Source organism: Artemia sp. Qi Xiang Cuo, chromosome 4 (genome assembly GCF_049724085.1).
Source record: "Artemia sp. Qi Xiang Cuo chromosome 4, ASM4972408v1, whole genome shotgun sequence".
NCBI lineage: Eukaryota > Metazoa > Arthropoda > Branchiopoda > Anostraca > Artemiidae > Artemia > Artemia sp. Qi Xiang Cuo.
The window spans coordinates 48,443,354-48,454,264 of record NC_142797.1 but is presented as its reverse complement, the minus strand read 5'-3'; the positions used below and the strand labels follow the sequence as shown (position 1 = coordinate 48,454,264).

General features: G+C 36.0%; 1 protein-coding gene across 1 annotated transcript in view; it reads right to left on the bottom strand.

Moving 5' to 3' along the window:
* Window positions 1-1,526: 1,526 nt before the first annotated feature.
* The window catches only part of LOC148953180 (uncharacterized), a 42,944-nt gene continuing 33,559 nt past the window's right edge, over window positions 1,527-10,911 (bottom strand). Inside the window, exons 2-4 of the mRNA XM_089088347.1 lie at window positions 7,781-8,112; window positions 3,705-7,150; window positions 1,527-1,817 (exon numbers count right to left, since the gene is read on the bottom strand). Of these exons, the coding sequence (XP_088944473.1) occupies window positions 1,748-1,817; window positions 3,705-7,150; window positions 7,781-8,112 (3,848 nt within the window). The 3' untranslated portion in view covers window positions 1,527-1,747. The remainder of the gene's footprint in view (window positions 1,818-3,704; window positions 7,151-7,780; window positions 8,113-10,911) is intronic.

The window sequence follows — 10,911 nt, the reverse complement described above, 5'->3', positions numbered from 1 at the left end:
AAATATATAAAAACATATTAAAGCAAAAATGACTACCGGCAAAAAGCTAGAAAGTAAGTTTTTGGTATCTGTGACATCATGCAAACTTGTACAAGACGATGAATAAATCCGAAGAGTTAAAGTAAAAGGCCTGGGAAAAATGTATGAGATAATGATGAACGAGAAAGAAGCAAAACAAAACCTGCGTTAAAAACAACAGCGAGAGTCGCTACGAAACGCAAACGAAAATAATACACATCCAAATTTGCGCTTAGAACACTTGCAACAGCGAGCATCACAACGAATCCCAAATAAAAATGATGCAAGACAAAATCTTCGGTTAGAAGACAGCGATAGCGAGAACCACAACGAATTGTAGACGAAAACGAAATCTACGGCTAGAGGACATGTGACAACGAGCATGATCAAATGAATAGGAAGAGTTCCCAAAGTAATCAAAATTACAATGTGATGAAGGAACGTATTATTTTAGCCCCTCTAAAAAAGAAGAAAGCAATATTAATTCTGATTATTGATCAACATTCAGCAGAAGATAAATCTTATAGAAGTTATAATTATGTGAAGAATATGCACAAAGAAAGAATTAAATTCACACCAGAATTACTCAATTCAATTGAAATTGCTGATTCGCCACCCCATGATTTAAAAAAGAATTACATGATAATTATGATAACGCGTAATTTGATTATCACATATATACAAGCCTGCCGCGTCCCAGGGACCGGGTGAAGCTCGGTCTCCCGGTACTAAATATATAAGTAAACAATTAGTGTTTATTTAAAGATATAGGATTAATACATTAATTTTGTTGAGACTATTAACATTTTTTGATCTCCTTTCTCCTGGGGTGCCACGCATCATCCAAACCCTGAAGGCACATTCAGACGTTTTTCAAACATTCTGCTTAAATAGCCTATCCTGAAAATCGGTTCAATACCGAGTTAGACGCCATAGACACGAACAATAGTGCATGAGTTAAACTTCCACCTAATGTTAATTGATACCTAAATAATCCTGAGTTGCAAACGATGCGACACTTTTGTGTATATGAGGTAAGTGGGAGGAGACGGTCGGTATCTCTCGTTATGAAGATTCGAAGGTATTGCACGATGCTGATTTGAAAAAATATTAGTAACTTCAATTTTCTTCCAAGGGCGTCTTTTAAGCCTCTTTTTGAATGAGCTATTTACATGATCTGATCCCCTAGCACCACATTATGGTTTCCCTGGTAGTATAGTTTTTAGTTTTCAGACCACCCTTTTTCAAATGGTAATCTTATATTTTGGTCCTTAGTTGGTTAGATTGAAATATCCAAAAAACGCTTCTATGAAGACCAGGCAAGTGAGAGAGGGGGGGGGGGTGGCAGTTGCTAGATTTTGGAAAACACCTTTTTTTGGAAAACACCGTTAAAAAAAATGAAAAGAAAGGCTCCACCCCCAGATTATAAGATTAAAAAGATTGAGATTAGCTTCATCTATTTTATGAACTGCACTTCCTGAAGATTTCAACTATGAGCAGACCAAATCTAAAGGACTACCAGACATTTATTACTTCCATATAGGTATACAACACTGGAAAAAGTTGAAATTCGAAACATACAAATATCCAACGGATTTTTTTCAATAAATGAACATGGCATTTTTTCAAAAGCCAACCTTCGTGAACCATAGAAACTTGTCCACCTATACCTGACAAGTTTTCAGGCATGATAATCCGCAAATATCACAAGAATGTTTAAAACCATGGTCTAATTTGCGGCTTTGACGGATGTATCATCGCTCTGGGCGTCTTCCTTTCTGCCCAAAACTGAGTGGAAACTAGAAAAAAAAATCCAATCTTAGGTCAGATGGAAGAAGCAATAACGCAGAAAGCTGGTAATAACAGTAAAGCTTACCCAACATTTTTTTTCTTTTTTTTGGAATGCATCAAAATATTCATTTCCGTAAAATTTTACAATACCTCACTCCAAGTCCGTATCCAGGAGGGGCGGGGGGGTTAGGTAGTTTGAACCCCCCCCCCCTCTAAAACAAAATTTGTGTCTGACTCGTAAAAACATAACAAAAATAAACATAAAAAAACTTATGCGTTTTTTGTGTAACATGCCCCCCCCCCTCGAAAAATATCCTTCTGATAAACATCCCCCGAAAAAAATAATCCTGGATACGGTCCTGCCTCACCCCACAAATCATAAGAGCTTCGGAAAAGCTTCTTTATATCTGTCATCTCGCAAAATTTTGCCTAGCTCATTGATATTTAGGGTGGTTTCCGTAATATGGAATGTATTCCATTACAATATAAGCAGCACTTATTGAACTTGTATTCTATTAGAATAGACAGGAGAATAATTATTGCCCTGTACGAGACACACACATTCGTTTTTGCTGCTACCACTCGAAGCTGAAATATAGCTTCACATAGCCTTATTTCAACTTAAAAAAAAACTACAGCAAATCTCCTGCATGTATACAAAAAGCAATTAGGGCTCATTACTACTTCAAGAATAAGTGCAGTTAGAACTTTGAGAAAGCAAAGTTGGAGTAAAACAATAAGGTATAAAGTACTTAAAAACATTTCATTGCATTGAGCTTACAGGACAATTGTTTATTTTTTATTTCACCAGTCATTTCTATAATGAATGAGTCAAAAAGGTAGGATTAATTTAAGAGACAGTAAGCAAAAAAAAAAAAATCGGTTAGAAAAAACCTACAACCTTGACTTTGAAGCAGTAAATAGAACACTTACAATTCAACCTCATTCAATACAAGAATTATTATCCCAGCTTTCACTTTTACCCAGGATCCAACTTCTCAAATGCCAAATGTCAACCATTAAACAGTTTTTTTTTTTTTTTTTTTTTTTTTTTTTTTTTTTTTTTTTTTATCGGGCAAATGTCGCAAAGATTGAAATAACGAACTACACATAATTCCTGGTTCTCATCAGAATCAAATTTGTAATCGCAATGCAATTTTTGCATTCATAAATAAATATTAACATTTTTGCGGAACTTTATTGCACACATTGCGAATTTTCACACGTGATCAAAATTATTTTTTTCAACTTTAATCAAAGTCGGTTCAAAATGGCAAATTCCTGTTTCTCTTAGAAGTATCTCACTCTGAAAACGAAAATCAAAACAAAAATCTAACCTTATCTGGAGGTTAATTTATCTTAAATTTGAAGGGAACTTGAAAATTGAGCAGGAGCACCACAGACGAAGACATAGACCACATAGGGCTTAAATTCTCCCCCCCCCCCATAAAACACAGATGTGATTGGATGGGTCAGTAGTACAAATTTCCCTCAGTCGTCCTGAATTACCTATCCAAGAAAATTTCTTCTTCGCCTACCCTTCTAACAAAACAGAATTTTCACATGCACACACACACACACAAATTTCACATGAAGTCAGGTTCTACCCTGTAGTTTCCATTATTTTCATACAACAGGCTTTTTTGCTATTTTGATGAATATGCCCACCTCCTTCTATAACTGACTACACTTTGTTTAATATTTCATCAAATTCATGTAGCAAACCAAGGAAAACGAATGGGAAAGATTTTGACATACCAATCAGTACTTTTGCCTTTGATATTCTCTATAATAACAAAATGGTCAACTCCAAGACTTTGCTCCAAGTCCAAGTATTTGCTTATCACTAAATTTATTTAACCCATAGACAAGACATAATATACTAAGTACTATACCTTTGCTTTTCTGTTGTCTCAGATAAAGTATCATATAGACCTTTGTTACCACAGCTTTCTTGAGCAGACTCCACACATGATTTTTCAGAAGCAGAATCATTCTTTATCACTGATATTTCACTTGGTTCTTGGCCAGGAAAATTTTTCAGACTGGACATATTTTTAAGAGGTATGTTTTCATCAATTATCTCGATATCGTGCAGAACTTTGTCACCACAGCTTTCTTGTGCAGACTCCACAAGTGATTTTTGGGAAGCAAAATCATTCTGTATAATGGATATTTTACTTGGTTCTTGGTCAAGAAGATTTTTAAGAGGTATATTTTCATCAGTTATGTCGATATCGAGCAGAACTTTGTCACCACAGCTTTCTTGTGCAAACTCCACAAGTGATTTTTCAGAAGCAGAATCATTCTGTATAAGTGATATGTCACTTGGTTCTTGGTCAGGAAGATGTTTCAGACTAGAGAGATTTTTAAGAGATATATTTTCATCAATTATCTCGATATAGTGAAGAACTTTGTCACCGCAGCTACCTTGTGCAGACTCCACACATGATTTTTCAGAAGCAGAATCATTCTGTATATCTGATATTTCACTTGGTTCTTGGTCAGGAAGATTTTTCAGACTGGAGAAATTTTTAAGAGGTATATTTTCTTCAATTATCTCGATATCGTGTAGAACTTTGTCACCAGAGCTTTCTTGTGCAGACTCCCCAAGTGATTTTTCGGAAGCAAGATCATTCTTTATAATTGATATTTTACTTGATTCTTGGTCAGGAAAATTTTTAAGCGGTATATTTCCATCAATTATCTCGATATCGTCGCTTGTAATTGCGGATTGGCTCATCGATTTCAGACTGACTTCATCCATTAAAGGCGCTGGTAGATGTGACTCAACTGCAACATTTTCATGAGGTACAAATTCCATGTCAGCAGGATCTTCGTAATTTTGAGGGGCACTTGGGCCGGTGTTCCAAACGGAACGGGATGAGCTAGGGCATATAGAACTCCCTTGATTCAAGCGTACATGATAAAAGAGGTCCATAAAGGAACTGCCTACGCAGGAATTGAATACATCTCCAGAAATGTATCTCTGGAACATATCTCCAGAATTGTCCAGACTCTTTGGGCGCCATTTCATTGAACTTTTCAAATCACCAGCTTTAAAAGTTTCTTGTTCTCTGACTTCAGTCTGTTTTGGATTGTTCCAAACAGAATCTTTTATTGGCGAAACACTTTTGGGAGCTATGGATAGATTATCTTTCAAATTCACTTCGTCATCAAATGAAGTTCCAATTGAACTATGGTCATCTTTCTGACTGATCTCACTTTCATAAATTGCATCCGATTTTAGACTCACTTCATCCACTGAAGGTGCTGGTAGATGTGACTCAACTGCAACTTTTTCATGAGGTACGGATTCCATGTCGGCAGGATCTTCGTACTTTTGAGGGGCACCTACGTAGGAATGAAATATATCTCCAGACTTGCCCAGATTCTTTGGGCACCACTTCATTGAGCTTTTTAAATGACCAGCTTTAAAAGTTTCTTGTTCTCTGACTTCAGCCTCTTTTGGATTGTTCGAGACAGAATCTTTCATCGGAGAAACACTTTTGGGAGCTAAGGGTAGATTAGCTTTCAAATTCACTTCGTCTTCCATTGAAGTATGATTCTCTTTATGACTGATCTTACTTTCATAAATTGCATCCGAAACTATCATTTCATTCGGATTCAAATTGTCAGTTACTTCAGCAGCCAAACTATTCGATGTCATTTCTAATTCCAAGACCGACAGAGAATTTTCCATTTCCAACACCGCCGGACGCAGACTTTGTTCCTTGAATTCTTGTTCGCCTAAAGCTGCAAAAGTTACTTGGTCATATAAATTTGCTTTTATAATATAGGGCTTATAGCTTTCATCAAGACCAAGAACATATTTTATTCGTTTCCAGGCCAACTTTGGAATAACACTCAGATTAGAACATGTTTTCTTTGAATTACTCGTTCTTGATTGGAAAATTGTAATAGTCAGCATTTCAACTTTCAGGTCAAGCCAAACAAGTTGATTGTCAATAATAAAATTAACTTTTGCGATTTTGTCATTCACAAGCTCAAAACCAAGTGAATAAAAGGGAGCTTTTGCATAAGCAATACAGTTAGATGACATCACCTGGGGTTTTTTACCAATCCAACCAAACAGAACGGTTTCTATGACTTTGTTTCCTTTTTTACATGATTGCAACATGCACTCAATCTGTCCAACCTTTCGCACTGGGAACGACAACCATTGCATCCAATAGACTTTTCCAAATGGTAGTATCTCCGTTTTTCTGAATTGGCCAATCTTTCTGGCTGAACTCTCTATTTGAATTCTCTTTTCTGATAGGAGGCGGTATTTATATCCTCTTGTCAAGTAATATGGCTTGTTCAATTTAGTACTTGCTGCTACATTTTTTTCTTCCTGGATTTGACACTGGACTTGATTCTTCAGCCTCTTCTTACCCGCTACTTCAATGGCAAGTTCATTTGCTTTTCTTTTCCCTATTTTGATGATATTTTCCGTATCTTCAACAGAAGGCGGATTTCCATTGTTTTTTACCCTTTCAACAACATTTTCTGTTTCCTTAGCAGTAGGCTCATTTGCTTTGTTTTTTACAATTTTGAGGGTGCCCTCCGGTTTCGCACCTGCAGGTTCATTGGCTTTTCTATCAAGCTGTTTTACAATCCTTTCGGTTGAAGCGTCTGTAGTCCTCTCACGCAGCTCCTCTTGAGCTCCTATGCTTTCTTTAGCAGAGTTAGCAGCCATGGTAAACTGGTTACTCTTTACTCTGCCCCGGTTACTCTCATCAAGGTAGCTTTCAATACGTGCGATTTTTTTAGAAAATACTTCCTCCACTTTCTTCAAGTAAATTGAAAACGTTTCAGGAGAAGTTGATCTTTTAGTACGGTGGTCAACTGCAGAGAGCTTAGCCATTCTTTTCTCCAATTCATAAAATGCTTCAAGCTTTTTATCGAGAGATCCCCGTAACGATTGGATGTCACGTGAAGCATGAACCACGTCCGCCTTAAGCTTTGACATTGTTTCAAATTTCGATAGCATTCTAGCTTCCATAGCCTTGTGCGCTTCAAACTTTGTCTCAAGTCCAATAAAGTCCCCATGTATAGCACTCATAGATTTTGTATCCACCCACAAAGCTTTGAAATCTTTACCAAGGCCTTTCAGGCTTTCTTTAATACTTTTGAATTCCTTATCTAGATGTCTGATTTCGTTTTTTAGCTGATCATGTTTTCCAGAATATTTTTCAAGTATTTTTTCAAAACGATCTTCTTTCCCCGATATTTCACTCATCCCAGCAATGAGCATCTGCATTTCACCTTGCAAGCTTGAAACATCTTTTCTCAAACTATTCACTGCCTCTTGACTTTCATTTTGTTGCTTTAAAGCCTAAAAATACAAAAAAAGTATGTCTGTAAACAGTTCAAAATATTCACACAAAATACACGAACAAGAATTAAAGCAAATAATTAATGCTGCAGTTGTAAGCCAGTTTTCTAGATTTTTTTTTTATTTGAGCATATTGTACAAAACACATCATCAATAAGACAATTGTCATCCATAAGAAACAGGAACAACTTTTACGCAGGGTTTTTGCGACATTTTTAACCTTTATGAAGCAAACTAAAAGAAGAAAAATAAAACAAACAATATATCCTTAAATATTGCATAAGGTCTTAATCAATTCACAAAGAAAAAGGTTTGTGACAATTACTTGTCTTTTCTCTCAATTTTATTAGCCTATTTTGTATCAATATAAAAATATCACATCACTTATAAGGAATCACTTCCTTTCACGAGGAAATATAAACTATAAAGACATGCAACATTTTAAGTTGATCGGAATTGTGTTTTGTCAAGAAGAGGTAAAAACCCAGTAGGATATTAAGTAATAGAAATTGAGCAATAAGAGTCACACTAAGGAACTACCGGAAGTAAATTCTAGTATTGGTATTTCCGACCATACAGTTCCAAAATAAAAATTTTAAAGGAAAACAAACATAAAAAAAACAAGCTCACCAGCAGTTCAACAGAAACTCGACTCATTTCCTTTTTGAGCAGAAAAATTTCTTGCATTATTCGGTTTTCATTTATTCTTTCTTCTTTCTGAACTATACTTATTCTTTCTTGTTTTTGATACAGTCTTTCTTCTCGTTGATATGAATTTCTTTGGACAGGAGCCACCATTTCCTTACTTCTATTCCTACAGAAGTCATCCGTGTCTGCTCTGTAAGGTGCTTTTTGCCTTCCGGTTGCACTTAGAGAAGGCGGAGGTGGTAGTACAAGGTCTTCAGGATTTATGTAAAATTCTCTATGAGAAGCAGCAGTTTTTTGTTGAGAACTTCCAGGTCCTAAATGAGAAATTTTTTTAGGAGCACCAAAATTAGGATATATTTCAAAACAATATATCAAGAAGGTTTGAGGTAAAGATTTATTGTATAATGTGGTGGATCACAGCTTACAATCTCATTTCCAATTCCAAGACAGATTGAGCAGTCATTGCAAAAAAAAAAAAAAAAAAAAAAAAAAAAAAAAAAAAAAAATATATATAGAGGCAAAGCAAGATTAGAAAATCTTGGTCTATCATATTCAAGGTTATCCAAGACACGAGGGGACTGTCATTCCACTCATCCCCTCACTCTTCAAGCCAAAGTTTTATTTTTGAACAACAACGCTCAGAGTATGATAATTTGCCTGAAAACAGTAAAACCTCAAAAAGTTTCATGGGACAAAAACAAATAGTTTCTATAAAAAATAGAGGTCTGTTTTTTGTTTTCTGAATTTATCCCCTCATCCCCCTTAACACCAAAAAATAAAGAAAATAATTCCATCATAAATGGTTATACTTACTCAAAACTTATGGGCAACCCACTTAAGCTTCTTTCGAACTGTAAAGGAGTGATTGTTGCTGGACACTTGTCTGGTCTTTTTTTATATCGATAAGGGAAAGTTTCAAGGAAAAGCTGGATGTATGTCTATATGCAAACAAGCAATCTTTCGAACTCAAATATTCCAAATTTCCTTGGAATTTGTTTTTCTTCTATTGGTGGTAGCGCAGTGGGTTTGATCTTAGCCTTGATAATACAGGACGAAGAGATCAAACAGCTGTAGCAACAAACTGCAGGACTAACGCAAGGACCTTGGTATTCTAGAAGCGTCGTTAATCGGATGCAGTGCAATACTACAATGTTTTCCTTTAAAAATAACTATAAGATATTTTGCGTCAATTCCAGAAAATCAAGTACAGCTTTAATTGCATATGGAAATTTAAATGCATATGGAAATTTTACACTATGAGTCAGCCTTGAAATTAGTTATATTTGATTTTATATATATTCGATTGTGGGATTGATTCTAAGTAGGCCTACAGTAGATATAGTGAAAATCGTCACAGTAACACTCACTAGCGCTGTCTTAAGTCTGGTTTCGTTTTTTCCGCTATAACCCTCACAATTTCGTTTACATGAGGTGACGTATTCCCATGGAAAAAAACTAGATCAACCTTCCGATTCTCTTGGTATTATAGCAATCAGAAGACCATCCTGCAATTGTTAAGTCAATCTATAAGGACTATTGAGGCAGACGATGTCCCTTACAATGATTATAGAGAGGATAAATTTAAAAGAGGTCTTTAAAGGGGTTGAGCAATATCAATTGGAAATTTTCCGAGGATTCGTATACTTACTACTTACAGAAAGTTAGGAGGTAAAGGCAATTATTCTTACTCGCCAGAAGCTTTTCCCAGATCTATATACTCAACTCTAATCCACTGCCAAGACAGAAGATAAACCTAAAGGGCTTGTATACAGATTGTCAAAAAGAGTAACAATATTATCAGGAATCAGTTAACAGGGTCTGCGAAATTCAGAGGGGAATTACTCATGAGCTTTTTTCACTAACATAAAAATCTCTAAACCAAGAAAAGTATGCACCTCTTCCGTACAAACAATATTTCTAGAGGGTCAGAGAATCAGGAGCCCTCAGATTTTAAAAATGTATCACTTAGCGTGTCATTTCCTTTTGAAAAGCATATAATGCTTCGTCCTTTTCCTCAACAAATTCAGAGGTCGAGAGGCACAAACCCTCAAGTTCTTAAATGAAACAAATTCCGTGACAGCGGGGTAGGCGTTACAACCCCTAAGTAAGATGGGGAGACAGAAGAGGCCATGCCCCCTCCTGTATGGGAAATCAAATATTTAGCTTGCCAGTTGGGGACAAAAATCTTTCTGTAATTCTTTTTTTTCCTTCTCATCTTATATCCGAAAGTGATAGGGTTCAAATAGTATGTTTCCTAGATGAAGCAAAAACAATGAGGCACCGAGATGTGGGATCAAGTGTCCCAGATCCAATTAAAAATCCGTTAATGTTCGAAAGATCAGAATGAGAAACGTAATGTGGGAATTCAGTTCCCATGTAATGACGATTTATTTATTTCTACGGCGAAAGTAAAGAAGTCTAAAAGAGAGAAAACAGTCTCAAAAAGAGAGGACACTGAAAAGACAAATGCAAGGGGCAAAAGAGGGGGTTAAATTAAAACTGAGGTTATACGATTATATCCTTATGACCCAGAGAAAAACCGTCCCGGAGAAGAAGAAAACCTTTCGTTTGGAATTTCCGATTGACACTTCTACTCAATTGCCACTTCGGGCCACCATGCTCAACACTAGGCTACGGGGGGAGGGGGAGGGGGTACCTTAGAGATAAAACCAAGCGGGTAACTTTTACCTATGCTCCAAAAACCAGCCTAGCCGTTAACCAGTATCCTAAATATCTTGAGATATTTTCTTAATTTCAATTCAGAAGAAATAAATCTCCTAAAACAAAAATCATGTCAAAACCTTCCAAAACCTGAAACCTATATGAAAAACATATAGGCGCAGTAAAATGAAAGAAACTTATTATGAAAGAAACTCAGTGTACAAAAATGAACAGAATTTACAAACTCACTCTAAAAATAAAGAAAGAAAACAACGATGTGACCCTCAGCGGGGGTATAGCCCTCTGGGATTCTGACCAATATCATAACTGCAGTTATGAAAATCAATGAATCATTAAACAAAAGAAAAAAAGACTAGTCAATCCTGGCTATCTGTGTGTCTGGGCTTATTGGTGAGTTAATGTCAAGCCGACTTTTTCTTGCCTGTCCTAAT